The following is a 24849-nucleotide window of genomic DNA, read 5'->3' as shown; positions in this document are numbered from 1 at the left end:
TGTTTGAATGACAAATATTTACACTTTTCAAACGATAAAGTAAAAGAAACGTCTCGGTTTAAGAAGTTAAATTTAACGGTTATACATCTTGCACATGTGCTAGTAAAATAACTTTCAGATTGAGGTTATGATGTAACCTTAAAGTCACACTGAAAACGTTGTGTTTTAATGTTTTGGAAATGAAGTTTCCTTTTAAATTAATTTTGACAGTGAAAGTATTCACTATTAGTGAACAGATAAACCACGTTATGAATTTTTGGGATAAATTATTCTAAAAACTAAAACCATTAGCAGTTTTTAAACGCTATAATAAGTCGTAATATTCTACGCTTTCAGATGGTGCAAACGTATAGTAAAATCAACCGTCAGAAATAGGTTTACTTTAAATATTCGTGTGGCATATGATTTTATATATAAATGTCATAATGTTAGTAGCACACTCTTAAAATCAAAGGTGTGATTTAGCACCTTTTGTCTTAATTTTGACGGGTCCAAAAACAGCACCATTAAAGTGGTTAAATAACGCCTCTGAAGGTTTTAAATGGCCCATTTTCAACACTTTGCGTCTTAAAAATATTTTCTCCCGACACATTTATTACACCTTATAAAGCTTTATCTTACACCTTTTAAAAACCATATATATTTAAAACGTGTTCTTAAAGTGTCTGTATGTTCTTCTAATATTCTTCAAAAGGCGTCATTTTTGGCTTGAAGTGTGAAATAGTGCAGAAATGGAATATTACACTCTTAAATGGTGTGATTTAGCACCTTTCGTCTCAATTTAAAGATGTTAAACAACACCTCTGAAAGTGTTAAATAGACAATTTTTAACACTGCATCTTAAAAATATTTCACACTGACGCATTTATTACGCCTCATTGAGCTATTTCTTACACCTTTTAAAAATAATATTTTTAAAAGGTGTTCTTTAAGTGTTTGTATGTTCTTCCAATATTCTTCAAATGGCGTGAATTTGAACTACCGAAGTGGGAAATACTGCAGAAAAGGCGTGAAATATTGTAGGAAGCCTGTATTACACAGCGTGATTTTAATACAGTTTGCCACCTTTACCACATCGTGCTACACTCACTAAAGATGCTACACATACTTTTCACTGTACACTCAAAAATATTTAGTGTTTTGACACCTTTAAAAGTAGTTTTTATTGGTCCACATTTGAAACAGACCGAAACCATAATTGGGAGGTCCCATTTGACCAAACTCCCGCAACTTAGGCGGTTTTCAAACAGTGGTAAATAGCCTCAAATGACTACACTTAACTGTTCATTGCTAAAATTTCTCTGATAATAACAGAGTTGCAAGGTGATACATTATTTAACGATTTGAAGGCTTATCTAATTATAAGGGATAGGTGAAATAAGCCATAATCCATAACATATCCCTTGTTATTATTGTAAGATGATGCTTAAAAAGATAAATTGATATTTAAATTATGGTAAATAAACATGTTCCAGTAAATTGTTGAGATATTTATGGATTTTTAATGAAAGGTTTGTCTGTAGTTCAAATTTACATCCGCAAAATCACGAAATTTTAGTGCAGAAGAAATTTTGTTATTATATGGGTTCTCTAAACTATTAATTCAACCAGAAGTGAGATGAGACCAGAAGTACTGAGCTAACCAAATTCTTCACTCGGCGAAAGTGAATATTCTTGATAACACAAGAACGGTTGGCCCACTAGTAGCGGTTTCTGAGTTTTCCCTCCAAAACGTGAGACGCTCGCGGTGGTAGACGGCCGAACTAGATTCAATTAGCCGCGTCCGTGTTCGGCCGCTTTAGGTTTTGGGGAAGGGGATAGGAAATGTTTTTGGAACTCGACCAATTTTTTCTCAGTAGTGTAGGCGCGTGGGAAGCGGCATAAAATCCTCAAATTTGTTCACTAGTGCCAGGATCTACTATCAATGCTAGAGCCCTTCACTTCTAGTCTCATCTCACTTCTGATTCAACCGATAACCGATACTTTGGACCGTATACGCAGAGTGTGGGCGTCGTGAGCACTTAACGATAAATTAACCTTGTTTGATTGGATTAAAAATGTTAAACCCGGGACGCAATGTGTCAAAACAATGATTATAAAACTTTATGGGAAATATCAAATAAGGTAGACTTAGAAACTGTTCTTTAGATATTAAGCTGAAAGGATTTAAACACACTTATTTGAACAATGGGTGTCGAAAATAAGAATGGAAATTGTTCAACAGAGGTGCAGTTTAACACCTTTTCAACTCGTCTTTCGTACTAAAAGATAATTGTTACTCTTTTATGTGTGTTGTTCAGCACCTTTGCGAGCTTAAAATAACACTTTTAAGAGTGTCGCATAACAACTTTAAGAGTGTCGCGTAACGCCTTTAAGAGTGTCGCGTAACACTTTTAAGAATGCCGCGTAACGCTTTTAAAAGTGTCACATAACACATTTAGCAGGTTTTATAAAGCTACCATACCACCTGATCACCAATTTCTTAGCTACGTTTTACTCGGGGATAAAAATATTTTCTAAAGAAAATATCATCTTTAAAAATGCTGTTATTTAATACGAACAATTAAGTCTTTTTCCTTGACTTTATAATCTTTGGATTGACTTCAAAATTAAAACAGAAACGGAAGACCTCATTTAAGAAACAAGTTATTGATTTTCTATCCCGCAGTATTATTATTTAATTTCCATGTTTAATTTCAAACGGTGTTTTAAAGGTTTTTATTACCGAATTTACACCTTAAATTGTCCGGAAAACTCAAGGTGACGAAACTCAATTTCGGGTGTTTTTAATTTGTAAAAAAGTGTTTTCTTGAATTACACTCTTTTGAAACTTCCATTTCGCTAAATATTAATTGTCCACAAAACTATTTCATATTAATATTAATAATAATCATAAATCAGTGAAAAAATGCGAAATTGTTCTCTCGCCTCTCTTGCCGCTCTCGCGTTATTGTATGAGACAGTTTAACTATAAATAGAAATAAAAAATTTACAGAATTGTGCTAAAAATACCAGTTTATAAAATTTAAAGTCTGAGATCTACCCTTTTAACACCCTTTTTGAGAAAAAGGAGTAATTCTAGATACATTTTACACCTATATTAACTTAGCGTTTTTGTCGTAGATAATGGTCACCTTTAAAATACCAATATAACACCGTTTTTGTTATTCATGTGAAAATGTTAGGTGTTATATAGGTGTATTTAAAAAGTACACCATTTTCACTCCAAAGAAACACTCAATTTTTTTTGTGTGCAGAGCTGTGCTAATTAATTAGTTAGCTAATTAACATTCTATTTGATTGGCATGTTTTACGAATTGAAAATGGTAATTAAATTTCAATTACCTTAGTGCTAATTGAGAAGTAATTATAATTAATCAGTATGCATCGTAAAATCATTTATCTAATAAAAAATTAATTAGATTTAGAATTGGCTAATTAGGCGATTAGATTTCATCATGGTTCATCTATTTGGATATGAAAGGATGGGAAAATCTCCGTGCTTCTTTTAATTTTTCAACCCCTCAAAACGAGCAAGAATTTATTCGTTAATGAAATGCCCCTGAAGTAAATCGTAACTGCCCCATTTCGAAGTTTCGAAAATTTTTCATTCTTGAAATAATAAGTTTCCATGGATTTACTACTCCGGAGTCCATTATATGAAACTGTGGACGGAAAATGACGTAATGACACAAAATTTAGCATGACTAAAGGCTTGAAGCTTTTCTCATTTTTCGAGAGTAACACGACTTCCTTACCCCTTTTTCGAGGACATTAATCTTTGCATTATCAAAGGCGGAGTAGGAAATACATGAGCACTTTTCTAGAGTTATTTGTTACTTATGGTTTCTTTTTTACCTTAATTAGACAGGTAATTAATAAGAAAATAGAAAATAATAATTGTCTGGTAATTAATAAGAAAATAGAAAATAATAATTGTCTGGTAATTAATAAGAAAATAGAAAATAATAATTGTAATTGTAATTAATTGGTTTGAAAATAAATGCCTAATATCTAATTGAATAGAATTAGATACCATATCTAATTGCTAATTAGCTAATTAATCAGTCATAATTATTTAGCCATTTGCTAATTTTAATTTAATTAGTTGCCAGTAGTTGTCGGCATTTGGATAGGATAATATCTGTTTGTTTTATCTTTATTCATAATTTGAAATTATCCACGGGAAGTCTATGATTAATGCAATGTAATCACGAATAATTATCTGATTATTATTCATGAATAACTGATTAACCAAAATTCTGTGGATTATCTTGTCCAAACGCCGACCACTAGTTGCCAGCTAATTAGCACAGCTCTGGTTAGTAGTAATATAGAGTTAATTAGGTTGATTTTTATCCTATGAAAAACATCTTTATAGCGTTTTTATAGTTTTGGAATTAACGTTCAAAGATTTCATTTAATTACCCATTCCAGAAATAATATAAGAAACCTCCCTCCGAAATTATGTAAGTTTTTTATCGTTAATTTCTTGATTGTTAAAAAATTAATATTTTCAAACCTATTAACAACGGTATAACGAAGAACCGTATTTTCACAAACCCCTTTCGCTTTAAGTTGATATAGTTCTTACACGAAATGTACATGTTCCTGAGCTGCCTGTGTAGTAATCACAATGACTCATCTCTCATTTCACGAGCAGTACAGAGACATTATACGCGAAATAAGTGTTCGTCTGATCTGTTCCACCCTGTATAATTAAAATGCTAAAAACTCATTTTGTATTTGCTTGCGTTAAATATTCGACATATGTTTTTACAAGAATAGATTGTAGATGGTCTCAAACATGAAAATGCAAGCTTTCTTATTTGGAAGTGCCACATTATACTGGACTTTTTTTGTTAAATTTCGAATCATATCACATGTTTGAACTACGCAATACAAACCCTTGGTGGGTTTGAAAGAGTCATTGTGTTGTCCAGGGATTGAGTATAAATGCAGTTTTAAAGGACTGCGAACAAAACTAGTTTTTTTATAAATTGGTGCATACGTGCTCTTTAATTTACTTTATAAATAATACAATAAAAAGATAAAGATAAAGCTTATGCTGACTCGACTTGAAAAGAGAACTTACAAACTCTATGAAGAAGGGCATGTTCCAAGGTTCTTCATTCAGTGATGCAGGGATCGGACGTGGGGACCCCTTGCTGCTAGATGAAAGCCCTAACCACATGCATTTTAAAATATAGGCATATATTGTTTTCTACGCTCTTTTCCCTAAGACATAAAAGTTCAGCCGAGAAACTTTCCTTTCAAATCAACATCTCTACAAATTTAGTTTCAGCAACGCGCCTATAAGATCGAATTTCATATCTTGTTATATTTGATAGGCTTTCCTTCCTAGAATCAATTCGACTGCCAAGACCATTGCGCACAACGTCTGCGCACCCAGAATGATGTAAAATACCGCGGACAAGGCGAATATACTGAGAACAGAGGCGGTTTTCATTGGTCGATGCCATTTTACAAAATCCATGGAATAATCGCTGGTGAAATCGAGATAATTTATCGCTTTCGTCTCCAAAAATACCAACATTCTGCAAGTGATTAAACGCGTTTGTATAATGCAAAATTGGCGTAATAATTCTGTTGTACCCTTTCATGAAGTTTTCTTGGAAAACTTTGTTGGTGAAAAAAGATGAGTTGACGGGAGCTACTAGAATATCGTTTTTAACAGACTTTTCGGAAAAATAGAATCCATCGTATTCGTCTTTCAATTTTGCCATCATATCGGTGTTTTCCGACAGAGCGTATCCGAAAAACCAAGTCAAGAGCTGCTGGCTCAAGATCAGCGATTTATGGCCTTGGAGAATTTTTTCGTAAATAGGCATTGTAACTAGATCGAAGGTTTCGCAAAAGTTCTCTTCCGTTAATTGGGTTTTCATCCAATTGTCAAACGATTCATCTTTACTGGCCTAAAACATAAAACTTTTATTTATTTCTTTTCCGCAACTACTATTATTTCCGATTTAACTATTCTTTGAAGATAGTTGTAAACCAACGCTTCTTTGAGCATAAGGGGTTGAACATTCGCGTGTTTTTGCATATATTGAAGATCTTCGATGGTGTCGATGTACATATATTTCACATTGAAGAACTCAGACTTGAGGAAACAACTCATAAAGAACCCGATGATTGTGACGCCAACTAACCAAAACGCGTACGCGAGACGTTCGGAAATACGCTCCAATATCCCGGGATAAGCTAGGCAATAGAACAGATGACACGGAAAATAATTATTCGAGCAGAATTTATAGTTACTTACGTTCGGCGAAAAATATGGAAAAGACATCCCATAAGACTTTGAGATATCGCCTAATTACTCGACCTGATTTATATCTTCGGTTCTTGAGAATAGCGTACCCCATTTTGTGCGTCAGAAGAAACGAAATTACAATAGCAAAAAGACAAATGCATATGGCAGGCTGTAAAGGAAAATTAATCGATCAATCGAGATATAAGGTGAATCTACGTCTTGACATCCCTTACAAAAATGTTCTTAAGAATTCCAAAGGCCATTCTTTGGAACCCTACGGAACCCTTGGGATCATTTTCTAAAGAAACAATTCCCAAAGACTTTCTTTGGAATTTCCTAAAGAAGTCTTGAGACAAATGTCCAAAGAATGTCTTGAGATTATTTTCCAAAGAAATTCTTTAGGAATTCTAGAAATTAATTTCCAAAGAAGGTATAACGAATATTTTCCAAAGAAATTCTTTAGGAATTCTAGAGGTAAATTTCCAAACCCTTAAAAAATCTTCTTAAGAGTTCTAAAGGAATTTCTTTGGAAGCCTACGGAGCCCTTGGGATCATTATCTAATGAAACGATTTCCAAAGACTTCCTTGGAATTTCCTAAAGAATTCTTGAGATCAATTTCCAAAGAACGTCTATGCAATATTTTTAAACGAAATTCTTAAGGGAATCTTGAGAATTTCCAAAGAAGGTCTGGGGTTTATTTTCCAATGAAATACATTAAGAATTCTAGAGATGAATTTCAAAGGGCCAGATATATTTGCAATTATGCTTTACATATAATTATAACAAAATATTTTTACCCAAATTGTTTAGCTAAAGTTTACCTACATAGACATTGATTTGATGGCTAAAAAATTAAAAACGTTTCACGAAGGCTTGTCCCGTAGCTAAGGCTCAGCAAGTGCTGAAATGGTTTATCATATTTATTTATTTTTGTTTTTTGCCTTTAATAATCCGTGAGGTGTTTATGCAAAGGATACATTAAATTAACAGTAAAATACGCGTAACTGAAATCGTTATGTTTAGATTTACAGGGAGTATAAGCTGGCAGTCGAAACTTTCGCTTTTGAAAAGTAAAACTAACCTAAAATTAATTCTTTGGTGACATGTTTCATCCTTATTTCGAGCATAATTAGAGTCCCAAATAAATATTTTTTAAAAAAATATTGTAGATAAAATTAGGTTAAACGCGTTTCTGGTACTCAAAAACTCTCAGTGAAAATACATTATTAAACTTAACAACAACATCTGTATCTACTGCTTGGTCATTGAAGCCTCCAAAACCCACTTATTACCCTATACATTTGCACAAGGTTAAAACTTTCTGCCGTTTTCGGTTAGTTTTAAGTCTATCAAATGTCTGACTTTATACGCAGTTTCGCACTGCATGCGAGAAGTGCCCGCGCTATAACGGGTGTTGTTCAGCATATAAGAACTGCACTCCCTGCATTGGGATATGGTTCTGCATGTGAGAACTATCCTCGTTTCTAGAGGGCTAAATTAATTTACCCCATAATCTTCCCTGTATTTCCCAAGAAAATTGCAAAGATATTTTCCAAGAAAATTCTTAACATATTTCCTAAGAAAATTCCAAATATATTTCCCAATAAATTCTAAAGATCTTTCCCAAGAAATTTCCGAAGATATTTCCCAAGAACATTCCAAAGATATTTCCCAAGAAAATTCCGAAGATATTTCCGAAGAAAATTCCAAGGATATTTCCCAAGAAAATTCCAAAGATATTTCCCAAGAAAATTCCAAAGATATTTCCCAAGAAAATTCTAAAGATATTTCCCAAGAAAATTCCAAAGTTATTTCCCAAGAAAATTCCAAAGTTATTTCCCAAGAAAATTCCAAAGTTATTTCCCAAGAAAATTCCAAAGTTATTTCCCAAGAAAATTCCAAAGATATTTCCAAAGCATTTTCCAAAGAAAAAGAGGCCCATATTCCCCAATTTCCCAAAGAACCCCTTAAAGATTTCTAAAGAAATTTCCCATGGAATTTTCTAAAGAGTTCTAAAGAACATTTTTGTAAGGGATTATTTACCAGAAATTCCATTGACAAGAAAGATAACGAAGTCGACCGTGATATTTTTGGCGGTCTTGACAATATAATGGTTTTGGTGGCGTCAAAGATTCCACTGGACACAAATATTTTCATCCTATCGAAGACGCTGATGTCGATCGGGGTAACGATGACGTCTACACTCTAAAAATGTGTATAGTACCTAATTACTTTGTAATATATAACGTTAAAACACAAAAATCAATGCGGTATTTTTATGAAGGTGGCTAATTAGTTATTTTTCAAAACTAACTTTCAAATGCGAAGCTAAGGAATATACCTCTTACCACTCTTGATTCGTCTCCCTTAACTATCTCAACGACGTCCAAATAATCTATCGATGTGAAACGTGGACTGTGAAAAATAGAATTACGTATTATATAAATTTGAAAATATCTGCAAGCTAAAATTCGTACGTTAAGTTATGAATTCTTTGCGCGTAATCCGTCGCGAAAGAGAATTTCTGTAATTGTAGTGGGAACTGTTCCATTTCCTGCAAAGCGAAGAACATGTTTCGAATTATTGTTCTAAAAACATTAAATCGGTACCTACAGCAATCATTCCAAAATTGACGTAAGCTTCTTCAGTAAATCTGTTTTGAAATTAAAATTTCTCATGAGCATTTAAAACTAAGGTAACGATATCTATTCTCATAAATATTATATAAAAATAGCATTTTTATGAGTGAAAAATCACTTGCAAATTGCTGTTTTGTTTACGCTACTATCAGTATAAATAGCCTCAATTGACATAAGAACTTAATATTCAAAAATGGCAAAATATTATTGATTACTGTTTTTCTCACCTGTATTTGTAAAATCTATCTGGATAAACCTTCTCATATTTGGCAGTGGCAGCCGACATCTCGGCGACGCGTACATTAACCTCCTTACTTTCAAAACCCTTCGTGATACTGTCAAATCGCTCTTTATATATTTTCCAAAAGTAATCAAGTGGACAAATTTCGGAAAGCGCAATGACGATTAGCGTGCGAAGAAAATGAAATGGTTTTACAGCTTGACATAGAGCTACTTAATCAAAAAGAAATGAGACCTGGTTATGAAATCCAGCATTTGGCTGGAAGTAGAAATAGGGTAAACCTTACTTTCCCGTATCTGTCTTTAACGAAAACAAAAACAATATTAACTTCCCGGAACGAAATGCCTCTACAAAATAACTATGGGTAACAATTGACTTATGTCAGCTTTCATTGGCGGAACGGTTTTAACCTACTTGGTTTAACTGTTGACGCCATTCTCTATACCGGGTAAAATCGGTTTGTTTCAAAACGTTATTCCTGAGATCAAAGCATCTGGGTTTCATAAAAGAGTTCCACTGACAACTTGACTGGACTGTAAACCCTCTCTTCGTTACACCTCAGCAATATTCTTAGTTATACAGCATGATTTATAAACTATCTATAGTCGCTGAAAAAGAGAACTTGCCCGATCGGACCTATAACCTCAGCGATCTTATTGTGGCCATGACTCCTGGTTCTATCTGAAGACATACAAAAGATGATTAGACAGTTTTTGAATTTAGTTCTCTCTAAATTTATTAGATCTACTTCCGCCTTTCTGTTGCTTCGTTGACACGTGGTTAACTTTGTTTAAATATAACTGCCCGACTCCATAGAGGGTTAACAGTAAAGCAGACGACATTTTCAACCAAAATTTATACTTCTTCAAGAAAAGTTAATCATTCAATGAGAATAATTCGGAAAGGAAATCAAATTTAGCGAGACATTGCCTTAAGCATTGGTAAAGGTTAGACTCTCTACTCCTCTACTGTATATCCTATATACTTCTAATAAAGACCTAATATTATTCCTTTAATGTATATTTTACCTTTTTTCAACTTGTGTTCATGCAAGTTAAAGGGATAACAAAATGGCTTCATAATCTTAACTTAAAGAGGTGACGAAACGGCTTCATAACCTTAAGATGAAGAGATAATAAAATGGCTGGACAACCATTTCGTTAAAGGGATAATGAAATAGCCGGAAAATCATTTTTTAAGATAAAAGCAGAAGGGGATAATAGAAGAAGAATGACACTCGATTTCGTCTCATAACACTTTAGTTATGTAAGCTAAGACCATTAAACACAGATGGTCTGGAATGATAAGCTAAAAACCCCGTTCTTCTGATGGCATTGCCTGTCGTAGCCCTTAGCCGAAACTTTTCGACCCATGGATCATGCTATCGCTATAGTGGGGTGGCGTAGCGGTTAGCGCTTTCGCCTCGCAGCAAGAGGTTCCCGGGTTCGATCCCGGACTGTGGCACCGGGTGAAAATCTGGGAACAAATCCTTCTGCGTAGAGTTTGCAAGTTCTCTCCCCGCTTGTTAAAGGAGTTTTCCTCCGCGGTCTAACCCGGTTTCTCCTTTCCATCAAAACTTGCAGAGGTTAACGGTAATAGTTAGTATAGGGCGCTGTCGGTTAGCTGTGGCATAGGGGCTAGCCACCACCCCTCTATGCATTGTAAAGGGACCCACCTGTAAACAAGTATGGTTTGAGTAAAACGTATTTCAATATTGGTCGCGGCGTGGCGCTAGAGAGGCGCTGCCCTTAAAGAAGCCCGTATCTCCATTCCAGTCCATCTGGGTTTAATGGTCTTACATGTATCATGATTCTTCGCAGGCTCACTCTTTTTGTTGGCTCTCTTGCTTAACAAACATCAGGTGGGCTGCGTGGGCATCGCACCGTCGGGAGAATTCTATAACTGTTTGGTACTAAATCCTGAACCAATAACTCACGAACCTCCTCTTGACATGGGACAAAAATCCACAAGCGCGCCTTCGCAAATAGTTTAATTTAAAGACTGTACTGTACAGTCTTTAAATTGTCATTTACAAGATGTAACCTCGGATCTCAAGATAATGGAATCGGATATGATATTTCTTGTGGAAACCTGGGCCAAAGAAACTGATAATTTTAAAAGTCTTGGATTTTCGGAGTTAAATGGTATTCGCCTCCCACGTGAGTGTCGACGAAAACCATTTGAGATATCAGCTTACACTCTAATGGCGAATTCCACTGGGTCCTCCCGGAGCGCTCCCATGGAGCAATAAACATGGGAGGAGTAGTTGCCGGATCGTTAAAGACAGTTTTTCCGTAATTAGGGTCTCTTATTTTTATTGCTCCATGGGAGCGCTCCGGGAGGACCCAGTGGAATTCGCCATTATTTTTCAATAATGTTTAATATTAAAGCCAATACAAACAGTAAAAAATTATTGAAAAACATAATTGTTAAACCTTTTTAAAGATGATATTCATGAAAGAAAACAGTTTTATCCTTAAAATAAAATTAACAAAGAAATTGGTAATCTGGCGGTGTTGTACCTTCATAAAACTATGCTAAACGTGTTAGGCGACACTCTTACAGGTGTTAAGCGATACTCTTAAAAAACGAGACTAGGTTAGGTACTGGCCTCACAGTAGGGCCAGCTTGAGAAGCCAAAGTGGGGCACTTGCTTTTGTGACATGTTTTATCATTATTTTGAGAAAAATTAGAGTACTAAATGGATTTTGTTTTGTAAAATCTGTAGTGCAAATTATATTAAACGCGTTTCTGGTGCTCGAAAAACTCTTAGTGAAAAGAGATTATTAAATTTAACAAGAACGTCTATATCTACTGCTTGAATATTATAGCCTCCAAAACTAATTTAATATCCTATGCATTTGTACGAATTCAAAACTTTCTGCCTGTTACAGAAGTTTATAAATTCGTAAAAATGACTTTATATTTTTCCGCTACCGGTTTTTCAATTAAAAAGTTAAAACTTTAAAATTTTTCAATTGCTTTTCTTTTCAAAACATTCATTATTTGGTTTTAGGTGAATTCGGAGGGGTAAAAAATTGTCCAAGGGCACAGAGTCTAGTGACCCCTATTTTTAGGAAAAGCTCACTCATTTGCTATCGCTTGCATGCATAGGGTTACTGTTTGCTCTTATGACGGTATAAGGCGTTAGAGAGTCGAGACCTAACCGTTAAGAGACCCAAGTGAAACTAAAATAATCAGGCATAAAGGATAGTGATCGTCTGCGTCATTATAAGGGAAACGAGGTGTTATGTTGTTAATATTATTAAGTTTGTTAACCCTGTTTAAAATCACAAATTATGGGAAAATCAACCAGTAATATTTGGCGGTACTTTAATAAATCTACTAAAGATGGCAAAATAATTGGGGAATGTTTTAAATCTTTAAAAGTTAGATAAATTGACTCAAAGCTCACATAATTGCTAGTTTTATATTTTTCCGATTAGCGGAAAATTTTCCGCGAAGAGGAAAATTTTCCGGAAAAGTTTCCGGAAAATTTTCCGCGTTTTATTTTTCCGGAAAATTTACCATACTAAATAAAAATATGAACCGCAGCCAAGGTGCCAGCAAAAAGGCACGGGGAAAAATACTAGAAAACTCCGGCGAAAGTTCCGCGAATCTAAGATTGATGGAGGGAAGAGAGGCGGTAAAATATCCGAATGCTCGATTCGGCCATCTCTTTCGGCCGCCGAATGATTCGGAGAGGTTACCAGCGTATGATTAGGATAAGGTTCTTACAGAATACGTTTTATTTTCATTCGGAGAAATTGACTCCGAATGAAAAGATTCGGATCGAAATTCCTCCAAAAGAACCTTAGAGAATAGGGTCCTAGCATCCAGACGAAACTACGAGATCTACAGCATCCAGACGAAACTATGAGATCTACAGCATCCAGACGAAACTACGAGATCTACAGCATTCAGACGAAACTGCGAGATCTACAGCATCCAGACGAAACTGCGAGATCTACAGCATCCAGACGAAACTCCGAGATCTACAGCATCCAGACGAAACTCCGAGATCTACAGCATCCAGACGAAACTCCGAGATCTACGATATCCAGACGAAACTTCAACCCGGAATTAGAAACCCCTATTAGGCTTGGGAACCTATAGTAAGAAACCCGTATAAGGCTTGGGAACCTATAGTAAGAAACCCGTATAAGGCTTGGTATCCTTGAGAAAGAAACCCGTATAAGGCTTGGGATCCTTGAGTATGACACCCATTTACGTTTCAGGCAATACATCCTTTCGACGAGTCTAAGAGGGAAAGACGCGAGGGTAAAACTCTGCCTTCCATCCCGCTTTTTAGCGCCTGCGCTGTAGGCGCTTTGGATCTGAGAGTGCGCAAACACGGCACTGGAGCAACCCCCTTGTATCTCCCGATACTAAGGGTTGCCTACCCCCCTTTTCCCGTCGAAAGGGTGTATAAAAAAGAGATGCCCACATAAATGCTGCAACATCAACATTAATCCAGATAAAACTAAGAAAACAGCACTGTTCCAAATTGAAGTAGGTAAAGCCATCTCCAATAAAACTAACTTGTAATAGAGCCAACACTGCAAATTTTTATAAATAAAGGAATCAAGGCCCCCCAAAGAGGGACGCATTTCAAAACTAATATCAATTAGTAAGAAAGTAATCTAACAATTTTGATGAAGAAACCTACTGATGTATGATTCTTACTCATTAGGTTATTTGTTTTCTATGGTATCAGGTTTCAGACAACATGACTGGGGGCTAATTCTAGGCAATGATGGTGTATTGGTAAAATAGCACAGACATTGAATAATTTTAGCTACCAGTCATATATTATGCAACACGGTAAAAAAGGGTTCTTCGAGGGTTTTCAATAGAACTCTTACGTTCTTGTTGGAACGCTAAAGGTTCCCAGAGGTGGATGAAGGTTCACAGTAGAACAGGAAGGTTCTTAGCAGATCGTATCTAATAAAAAGGGTTCTTGTAATAACGTGTGGGGTTTTAATAGATCCTTGAAGGTTCTTGAAAGAACATTCGGGTTCTTGAAAGATCCTTGAAGGTTCTTGAAAGAACATTTGGGTTCTTGCGAGAGCCTTCACTGTTCGTGAAAGAACATTCAAATTCTCGATAGATCCTTGAGGGTTCGTGAAAGAACATTTCGGTTCTCGATAGATACTTGAGGGGTCATGAAAAAAATACGGGTTCGTGAAAGAACACTGTTAGAAAAAAAGGTGTTTCGTGGAAATACCTTGAGGTGTTTATATACTCTTTTTAGAGTGTTTTCTAACTGAGATAGTGTTTTCTCCGTTAAAAGGTGCTAGTTGACGCTTTTTAGGTATTTTTTTAAAGGAAATGGCGATTCACTGGTACGTAGAAACACCTTTAGGTTTTAGTAACTCTTCTGAAGGGTGTTTTCTGTTTCAGTTGGAAGGTGTTCTATCAATGGGTGCTTAGGAAAACGGCAGGGTGTTAATTGACCCTTATTGAAATGTTTTTAAACGGAAATACAAGCCGCGTTTACACGAGCTTGCACGAACCGTTGCCAACGCATTGGAAACGATTTGAAACCACGTGTAAACACAACCGTTTATAATCGAACCAATTCCGAATCGCATTGTTGTTTAATATAAAACTGTTTGAATGGTGCGGATAAACACCTTTGGGCTTTACTTAACACTTTTTACCTCACATGGTGTATTTTTAAGTTAAATGTTTTTTGATATGAGCTTGGAGCGTGAAGGGTGAAGAGAGAAATCATCTACTAATTCTCCCTGCATAGTGAAACATCCTAAAAAATTCCAAGCTTTTAAAAATCAAAAAAATAATAATCGGAGAGTTCAATATGCTGGAGTAATTCATAAAAATCACTAGAATTTTCCCTTAACACCGGTTTTTACCTCTCCGAGTGACGATGACGTCACGAAGAGGTATAACACTGGACGTTTCTGTGTGTGTGTCTGTTTGTGACCACGTTCGCAGTTGGCAAATCGGAGCAACCGTGTTCTCAATTCCCGGACCGCGTTCGCAGTTAACAGAAATTAGGAAAATTCTACTTCATTACGCTATCTCCACACTTGTCTTTCATATGGTATATACCACATACACGCCAATCTGCAACATTGGCTTCTACTCCATTATCATCGTTGGGGTTAAGATGTACGCGCGATCGGCTACGGTTACGAGAAACGTTTAGCTTCCCAATGGCAGGGCTTCCACCAAATGCTCACGCAATTACACTTATTCTTATCATTTGTGAATGAATCGCCTTATATACCCTAAATTTTCAAACATTGTAAAAACGGTGTACGCTAGAAGTCAAACGTCAAAAATAGCTATGTTTAAATTCATTTTAAGAATAACGTTTCTTAAAGCGGCTAAACTAGAATTAAGGAAAAATACTGACGATTAAAAAAATTAATATCAGTTGTATTTATTTAATTATTTAAGATAATCTTCTTTTCTACGGAACGACACAAGTGCAAGTTTATATAGAACGAGTAATGAAGATTGCATATGAATACGCGATGTACGAGGTTACCTCCCATTTTTAAAATGTGAGTAGTTTTTGGTAATCGCCATCTAGTGAGCGAATTCTGTACTTTGATTTTATTCCGTATTTTAAAAATGGCCGCGGACAACAACAATCTTTATGACACAGAGTTAACCCTTTGTCAGGTCCCGAATGAAGTTTGCAAACCCACGATCTCCACTCCCTTAAATCCCTATCACTACTTTTACAGCCAAGAACGGAACATGTTCTACCCCAGCTTGCCATTTTTATTTTTCAAAACTTACTAATTACCAATGAGAATTAAAAAATATGTTCAAATCATCGGATTCACCGAGCCAAAGGATTTCAGACGATGGTTTTGAACTTCCTGCTTTTGAACGCTAGATGGCTTTAAACACCGACGTTTAAAGAGACAAAAATACCGAATTTTACGCTTTACTTCGACGCTAGATGGCGGTATCAAAAACTACTAAGACGCAATGGCAGCCCCCCTTGAATTTGCCTGCCCTTACCAAAATGAGAGTCTTATTTTAGTATAAAGTAAGTCTAAAATAAGGATAAAGGATATTTGGGTACCAAACTTGTCTCAAAAATTGTTAAAAAATATAATGGTTTCATATTGGACTCCTTTGAGACTAAATTTAGTCTTACATAAAAGAGCTCAGTTTTAGAGACTGTAAAAGGAATGCTTCTAGACTTGATTGAGAACACAAATCTGCGACTTATTATAGGACTCCTATAAGACACATTTTAATCTCACCAAATTAGGCTTAGTTTTTGAGATTGGAAAGAGATTCTTTCTACACTTGATTGAGAACACAAATATGCGACTTATTATAGGACTCCTATAAGACACATTTAATCTCACTAAATAGGGTTTAGTTTTTGAGATTGGAAAACGATTCTTTCTAGACTTGATTGAGAACACAAATCTGCGACTTATTATAGGACTCCTATAAGACACATTTTAATCTCACCAAATAAGGCTTAGTTTTTGAGATTGGAAAGCGATTCTTTCTAGACTTGATTGAGAACACAAATCTGCGACTTATTATAGGACTCCTATAAGACACATTTTAATCTCACCAAATAAGGCTTAGTTTTTGAGATTGGAAAGCGATTCTTTCTACACTTGATTGAGAACACAAATCTGCGACTTATTGTAGGACTCCTATGAGACACAATTTAATCTCACTAAATAGGGCTTAGTTTTTGAGGTTGGAAAACGATTATTTCTAGACTTGATTGAGAACACATATCTGCGACTTATTGTAGGACTCCTATGAGACACATTTTAATCTCACTTAATAAGGCTTAGTTTTTGAGATTGGAAAGCGATTCTTTCTAGACTTCATTGAGAACACAAATCTGCGACTTATTATAGGACTCCTATAAGACACATTTTAATCTCACCAAATAAGGCTTAGTTTTTGAGATTGGAAAGCGATTCTTTCTAGACTTGATTGAGAACACAATTCTGCGACTTATTATAGGACTCCTATAAGACACATTTTAATCTCACCAAATAAGGCTTAGTTTTTGAGATTGGAAAGCGATTCTTTCTAGACTTGATTGAGAACACAAATCTGCGACTTATTGTAGGACTCCTATGAGACACAATTTAATCTCACTAAATAGGGCTTAGTTTTTGAGATTGGAAAACGATTCTTTCTAGACTTGATTGAGAACACAAATCTGCGACTTATTATAGGACTCCTATAAGACACATTTTAATCTCACTAAATAAGGCTTAGTTTTTGAGATTGGAAAGCGATTCTTTCTAGACTTGATTGAGAACACAAATCTGCGACTTATTGTAGGACTCCTATGAGAAACAATTTAATCTCACTAAATAGGGCTTAGTTTTTGAGATTGGAAAACGATTCTTTCTAGACTTGATTGAGAACACAAATCTGCGACTTATTATAGGACTCCTATAAGACACATTTTAATCTCACCAGATAAGGCTTAGTTTTTGAGATTGGAAAGCGATTCTTTCTAGATTTGATTGAGAACACAAATCTGCGACTTATTATAGGACTCCTATAAGACACATTTTAATCTCACCAAATAAGGCTTAGTTTTTGAGATTGGAAAGCGATTCATTCAAGACTTGATTGATAACACAAATCTGCGACTTATTGTAGGACTCCTATGAGACACATTTTAATCTCACTATATAAGGCTTAGTTTTTGAGATTGGAAAGCGATTCTTTCTAGACTTCATTGAGAACACAAATCTGCGACTTATTATAGGACTCCTATAAGACACATTTTAATCTCACTAAATAAGGCTTAGTTTTTGAGATTGGAAAGCGATTCTTTCTACACTCTAAGAAATGGAAGTGTTAAAAAAGTGTTAAAATGGTGTAAACAAAGTAAAAACACCCAAAAGAGAGTTTTATTACGTTGAGTTTTTAGGGGCCAATTAAAAGTGTAAATTCGGTGTAAAATAACACCCTGAAAACACCGTTTTGAAATTAAACATGTAAAATTATAGTATACTGCGGGTTTTTTAAAAAAGGTCTTTCATTTTCATTAATGTTTTAATATTAAAGTCAATCCGAACAGTAAAAAATTATTGAAAACCTTTATTTTTAAACGTTTTTTTTTAAAGATGATATTCATGAAAGAATATATTTTTATCCATTAAATAAAATTAACAAGGAGATTTTTAATCGAACGGTATTGTTTATTCATAAAGCACTGCTAAACGTGTTAGGTGACACTCTTAAAAGTGTTATGCGACACTCTCGCAGTGGCGTCGCTAGGCCTTTTATGGGGGCTATAGCGCCCCCAAATTTAAAAGTTAGCCCCCTCAAAATAATCCGTAAACTATACCAAAAAATTGCTCGTAGCCCCCTAAAATTCTTTAACAATATAGTGTATATAAATTATAATGAAAAGTTCGTTAAGGTTCATCTTTGTAGAGATGAATTTCAATATCAAACAGTAGTGGGGACTAAAAGCAAACGAAAACTAAACTTAAAAAAGACGAGCGAAATTCTTTCATCTACAATTGTCTCATAGTCAATAACTCGGTTCCGTACTCTTTATCATAAAAGTTTGTATATCTTTAATATACGAATAATAAGATTAAGCCCCCCCCCCAAATTTCAAGCCCTAGCAACGCTATTGCACTCTTGAAAGTGTTACGCGATACTCTTAAAAGTATTGTGTGACACTAAAAACAGGAGACTAGGTTAGGTACTGGCCTCACAGTAGGGCGACTATTATTATTATTGTTACAATTGGGGAGAGGGGACTCACATCCTTGCACCAATGTCAGAGGCATATTGTGCACCCACAGATTCAGGCCTTGAAGAGACCTGTGGCCACGGTGTAGCGTAGAATTCTTTCCACCGTTATGGACTATAGACGCCAGCTTGAGAGGCCAACATGTGGGACACATGCTTTTGTGACATGTCTTATCTTTATTTTGAGTAAAATTAGATTAGAAAATGGTTTTTTTTTAAATATTTTAGAGTAGATTCGGTCAAACGCGTTTCTGGTGTTCGGAAAACTCTTCGTGAAAAGAGATTGTTAAATTTAACGAGTTCGTCTGTATCTACTGCTGGGATATTATAGCCTCCAAAACCAATTTAACACCCGATGCATTTTTACTAATTTAAAACTTTCTGCCTTTTCAGAAGTTATTAAGTCGGTGAAAATGACCAACATATCATGCAGTTTCACGCTGGATTTTGTGCAGTTTCACATTGCATGAGAGAACTACCCTTGCCTAAAGGGTTATAGCTCTGCATGTTAGAACTGTCCTCTTAAGTTCTCTCAAGGTGGAACCTTGCTATGAATATAGCGCTATTCGCGAATAAATCAAACACTCTGAAAGGTGTTATGCGACACTCATATAGAGTAAAAAATTAACTTTTAGTTCGATATAAGAGTTAAAAAGGTGTTAAACTACACCTCTATTGCACCATTTTATTCTTATCTTTGACACCAATCGCTCAAATAAGTGTTATTAAACCCTTTTAGGGGTGTAAATGAACACCTGTAACGGTGTCAAATTTGGACCCATATAAACTACTTTTAATGGTGTTAGGGCACACCCCATATTCTTAGAGTGTACCAGCATAGTTTTTTCCTTGTTTTTTTTTTGCAATTTGCAATTAAACAACAGAAAATCGAGGGAATCTTGCAATAGCATACAAGTAAGAGACTCGAGGGAATCTTACAATAGTATACAAGTAAGAGACTCCAGGGAATCTTACAATAGTATACAAGTAAGAGACTCCAGGGAATCTTGCAATAGTAAACAAGCAAGAGACTCCAGGGAATCTTGCAATAGTAAACAAGCAAGAGACTCCAGGGAATTTTATAATAGTATACAAGGAAGAGACTCGAGGGAATCTTACAATAGTATACAAGCAAGAGACTCCAGGGAATCTTATAATAGTATACAAATAAGAGATGCGAGGAAATCTTACAATAGCATCCAAATACGACACTCCAGGGAGTCTTACTACAGTGTCCGAAGTAGAGACTAGAGGGAATCTTGCTATAGTGTCCAAATGAAAGACTCTATGAAATCTTACAATAGTGTCCAAAAAAAAGACTGCAGGAAATCTTACATTAGCATTCAAATACGACACTCCTGGAAGTCTTACTACAGTATCCGAAATAGAGACTAGAGGAAATCTTACTATAGTGTCAAAAAAAGAAACTCGAGGGAATCTTACTATAGTGTCAAAAAAAGAAACTCGAGGGAATCTTACTATAGTATCCCAATAAGACACTCCTGGGAATAGTGTCCGAAAATGTGACTCGGGGAGTCTTACTATAATGTCCAAATAAGGGACTCGAGGGAATCTTACTAAAGTGTCCAAAAAGAGACTCGAGGGAGTATTACTCTAGTATCAAAATATGAACACCCGATGGAAACTTACAATAGTATCCAAAATAGAGATTCGAAAGAATCTTACTATAGTGTCCAAAAAAGAGACTTAATGGAATGTCCAATTAAGAGACTCGAGGGGTACTGCTACAAGTCTTGTAAATTTAGAAATCCAAACTCAAATAAGTCTCGTTTTTGGACTGCCGGTGCACCTAGTGGGGACTTATTACGGTACTTAAATAAGTCTTGAAATTCGAACCGCGATTTTGGCAAGGGTGGTAAACGACGTATAGAAACACAAGGTTTATATAAAGCGAGTAGGATGAAATAATCTCTTACAAAATCATAACTTTTTTTATTGCTGAATATTAAATGAAAATATGTTAAATATGTTTCGGCATTACGATTCCTTTTGTAGTTTTGTAGCTCCAAAGCTCTGTTTCATTTCAATATTCGAGGAAATTATTTTATTATTAATATTTCAAATTTGGGGTTTACTTTTAATTCAGCTTTCCCTTGCCAAAATCGCGGTTCGAATTTCAAGACTTATTTAAGTACCGTAATAAGTCCCCACTAGGTGCACCGGCAGTCCAAAAACGAGACTTATTTGAGTTTGGATTTCTAAATTTACAAGACTTGTAGCAGTACCCCTCGAGTCTCTTAATTGGACATTCCATTAAGTCTCTTTTTTGGACACTATAGTAAGATTCTTTCGAATCTCTATTTTGGATACTATTGTAAGTTTCCATCGGGTGTTCATATTTTGATACTAGAGTAATACTCCCTCGAGTCTCTTTTTGGACACTTTAGTAAGATTCCCTCGAGTCCCTTATTTGGACATTATAGTAAGACTCCCCGAGTCACATTTTCGGACACTATTCCCAGGAGTGTCTTATTGGGATACTATAGTAAGATTCCCTCGAGTTTCTTTTTTTGACACTATAGTAAGATTCCCTCGAGTTTCTTTTTTTGACACTATAGTAAGATTTCCTCTAGTCTCTATTTCGGATACTGTAGTAAGACTTCCAGGAGTGTCGTATTTGAATGCTAATGTAAGATTTCCTGCAGTCTTTTTTTTGGACACTATTGTAAGATTTCATAGAGTCTTTCATTTGGACACTATAGCAAGATTCCCTCTAGTCTCTACTTCGGACACTGTAGTAAGACTCCCTGGAGTGTCGTATTTGGATGCTATTGTAAGATTTCCTCGCATCTCTTATTTGTATACTATTATAAGATTCCCTGGAGTCTCTTGCTTGTATACTATTGTAAGATTCCCTCGAGTCTCTTCCTTGTATACTATTATAAAATTCCCTGGAGTCTCATGCTTGTTTACTATTGCAAGATTCCCTGGAGTCTCTTGCTTGTTTACTATTGCAAGATTCCCTGGAGTCTCTTACTTGTATACTATTGTAAGATTCCCTGGAGTCTCTTACTTGTATACTATTGTAAGATTCCCTCGAGTCTCTTACTTGTATGCTATTGCAAGATTCCCTCGATTTTCTGTTGTTTAATTGCAAATTGCAAAAAAAAAACAAGGAAAAAACTATGCTGGTACACTCTAAGAATATGGGGTGTGCCCTAACACCATTAAAAGTAGTTTATATGGGTCCAAATTTGACACCGTTACAGGTGTTCATTTACACCCCTAAAAGGGTTTAATAACACTTATTTGAGCGATTGGTGTCAAAGATAAGAATAAAATGGTGCAATAGAGGTGTAGTTTAACACCTTTTTAACTCTTATATCGAACTAAAAGTTAATTTTTTACTCTATATGAGTGTCGCATAACACCTTTCAGAGTGTTTGATTTATTCGCGAATAGCGCTATATTCATAGCAAGGTTCCACCTTGAGAGAACTTAAGAGGACAGTTCTAACATGCAGAGCTATAACCCTTTAGGCAAGGGTAGTTCTCTCATGCAATGTGAAACTGCACAAAATCCAGCGTGAAACTGCATGATATGTTGGTCATTTTCACCGACTTAATAACTTCTGAAAAGGCAGAAAGTTTTAAATTAGTAAAAATGCATCGGGTGTTAAATTGGTTTTGGAGGCTATAATATCCCAGCAGTAGATACAGACGAACTCGTTAAATTTAACAATCTCTTTTCACGAAGAGTTTTCCGAACACCAGAAACGCGTTTGACCGAATCTACTCTAAAATATTTAAAAAAAAACCATTTTCTAATCTAATTTTACTCAAAATAAAGATAAGACATGTCACAAAAGCATGTGTCCCACATGTTGGCCTCTCAAGCTGGCGTCTATAGTCCATAACGGTGGAAAGAATTCTACGCTACACCGTGGCCACAGGTCTCTTCAAGGCCTGAATCTGTGGGTGCACAATATGCCTCTGACATTGGTGCAAGGATGTGAGTCCCCTCTCCCCAATTGTAACAATAATAATAATAGTCGCCCTACTGTGAGGCCAGTACCTAACCTAGTCTCCTGTTTTTAGTGTCACACAATACTTTTAAGAGTATCGCGTAACACTTTCAAGAGTGCAATAGCGTTGCTAGGGCTTGAAATTTGGGGGGGGCTTAATCTTATTATTCGTATATTAAAGATATACAAACTTTTATGATAAAGAGTACGGAACCGAGTTATTGACTATGAGACAATTGTAGATGAAAGAATTTCGCTCGTCTTTTTTAAGTTTAGTTTTCGTTTGCTTTTAGTCCCCACTACTGTTTGATATTGAAATTCATCTCTACAAAGATGAACCTTAACGAACTTTTCATTATAATTTATATACACTATATTGTTAAAGAATTTTAGGGGGCTACGAGCAATTTTTTGGTATAGTTTACGGATTATTTTGAGGGGGCTAACTTTTAAATTTGGGGGCGCTATAGCCCCCATAAAAGGCCTAGCGACGCCACTGCGAGAGTGTCGCATAACACTTTTAAGAGTGTCACCTAACACGTTTAGCAGTGCTTTATGAATAAACAATACCGTTCGATTAAAAATCTCCTTGTTAATTTTATTTAATGGATAAAAATATATTCTTTCATGAATATCATCTTTAAAAAAAAACGTTTAAAAATAAAGGTTTTCAATAATTTTTTACTGTTCGGATTGACTTTAATATTAAAACATTAATGAAAATGAAAGACCTTTTTTAAAAAACCCGCAGTATACTATAATTTTACATGTTTAATTTCAAAACGGTGTTTTCAGGGTGTTATTTTACACCGAATTTACACTTTTAATTGGCCCCTAAAAACTCAACGTAATAAAACTCTCTTTTGGGTGTTTTTACTTTGTTTACACCATTTTAACACTTTTTTAACACTTCCATTTCTTAGAGTGTAGAAAGAATCGCTTTCCAATCTCAAAAACTAAGCCTTATTTAGTGAGATTAAAATGTGTCTTATAGGAGTCCTATAATAAGTCGCAGATTTGTGTTCTCAATGAAGTCTAGAAAGAATCGCTTTCCAATCTCAAAAACTAAGCCTTATATAGTGAGATTAAAATGTGTCTCATAGGAGTCCTACAATAAGTCGCAGATTTGTGTTATCAATCAAGTCTTGAATGAATCGCTTTCCAATCTCAAAAACTAAGCCTTATTTGGTGAGATTAAAATGTGTCTTATAGGAGTCCTATAATAAGTCGCAGATTTGTGTTCTCAATCAAATCTAGAAAGAATCGCTTTCCAATCTCAAAAACTAAGCCTTATCTGGTGAGATTAAAATGTGTCTTATAGGAGTCCTATAATAAGTCGCAGATTTGTGTTCTCAATCAAGTCTAGAAAGAATCGTTTTCCAATCTCAAAAACTAAGCCCTATTTAGTGAGATTAAATTGTTTCTCATAGGAGTCCTACAATAAGTCGCAGATTTGTGTTCTCAATCAAGTCTAGAAAGAATCGCTTTCCAATCTCAAAAACTAAGCCTTATTTAGTGAGATTAAAATGTGTCTTATAGGAGTCCTATAATAAGTCGCAGATTTGTGTTCTCAATCAAGTCTAGAAAGAATCGTTTTCCAATCTCAAAAACTAAGCCCTATTTAGTGAGATTAAATTGTGTCTCATAGGAGTCCTACAATAAGTCGCAGATTTGTGTTCTCAATCAAGTCTAGAAAGAATCGCTTTCCAATCTCAAAAACTAAGCCTTATTTGGTGAGATTAAAATGTGTCTTATAGGAGTCCTATAATAAGTCGCAGAATTGTGTTCTCAATCAAGTCTAGAAAGAATCGCTTTCCAATCTCAAAAACTAAGCCTTATTTGGTGAGATTAAAATGTGTCTTATAGGAGTCCTATAATAAGTCGCAGATTTGTGTTCTCAATGAAGTCTAGAAAGAATCGCTTTCCAATCTCAAAAACTAAGCCTTATTAAGTGAGATT

General features: G+C 35.3%; 1 protein-coding gene across 2 annotated transcripts; it reads right to left on the bottom strand.

Annotated features, from left to right (window-relative positions):
* Positions 1-5328: 5328 nt before the first annotated feature.
* Positions 5329-8835, bottom strand: LOC149679008 (uncharacterized). 2 transcript variants are annotated; one of them, XM_089837221.1, is made up of 7 exons: positions 8756-8835; positions 8627-8693; positions 8322-8483; positions 6287-6446; positions 5996-6225; positions 5617-5936; positions 5329-5558 (listed from the first exon to the last, which is right to left on the bottom strand). In XM_089837221.1, the coding sequence occupies exons 1-7, from the start codon at positions 8827-8829 to the stop codon at positions 5339-5341; spliced, it is 1233 nt and encodes a 410-aa protein (XP_089693347.1). In that variant the 5' UTR covers positions 8830-8835; the 3' UTR covers positions 5329-5338. The 2 variants fall into 2 exon arrangements, with proteins under 2 accessions (XP_089693347.1, XP_089693348.1); XM_089837222.1 differs by lacking the exon at positions 8756-8835 and having other exon boundaries at positions 8620-8677.
* Positions 8836-24849: the final 16014 nt, after the last annotated feature.

This window comes from Phalangium opilio, unplaced genomic scaffold (assembly GCF_054372755.1).
Source record: "Phalangium opilio isolate 3A_F unplaced genomic scaffold, DU_Popi_V2 ptg000042l_1, whole genome shotgun sequence".
NCBI lineage: Eukaryota > Metazoa > Arthropoda > Arachnida > Opiliones > Phalangiidae > Phalangium > Phalangium opilio.
Note: the sequence above shows the minus strand (reverse complement) of the source record. Positions and strands in the feature narration are given on the sequence as shown.

Bases quoted from the DNA above. Each gene is read 5' to 3' on its own strand.
- LOC149679008 (XM_089837221.1), bottom strand. From the start codon at position 8,829: ATGGAACAGTTCCCACTACAATTACAGAAATTCTCTTTCGCGACGGAT. The intron at 6,226-6,286 runs GTAAGTAACTAT...TCTATTGCCTAG, and splicing joins TTCCATATTTTTCGCCGAAC to CTTATCCCGGGATATTGGAG. The intron at 5,559-5,616 runs GTACAACAGAAT...AATCACTTGCAG, and splicing joins CAAGAAAACTTCATGAAAGG to AATGTTGGTATTTTTGGAGA.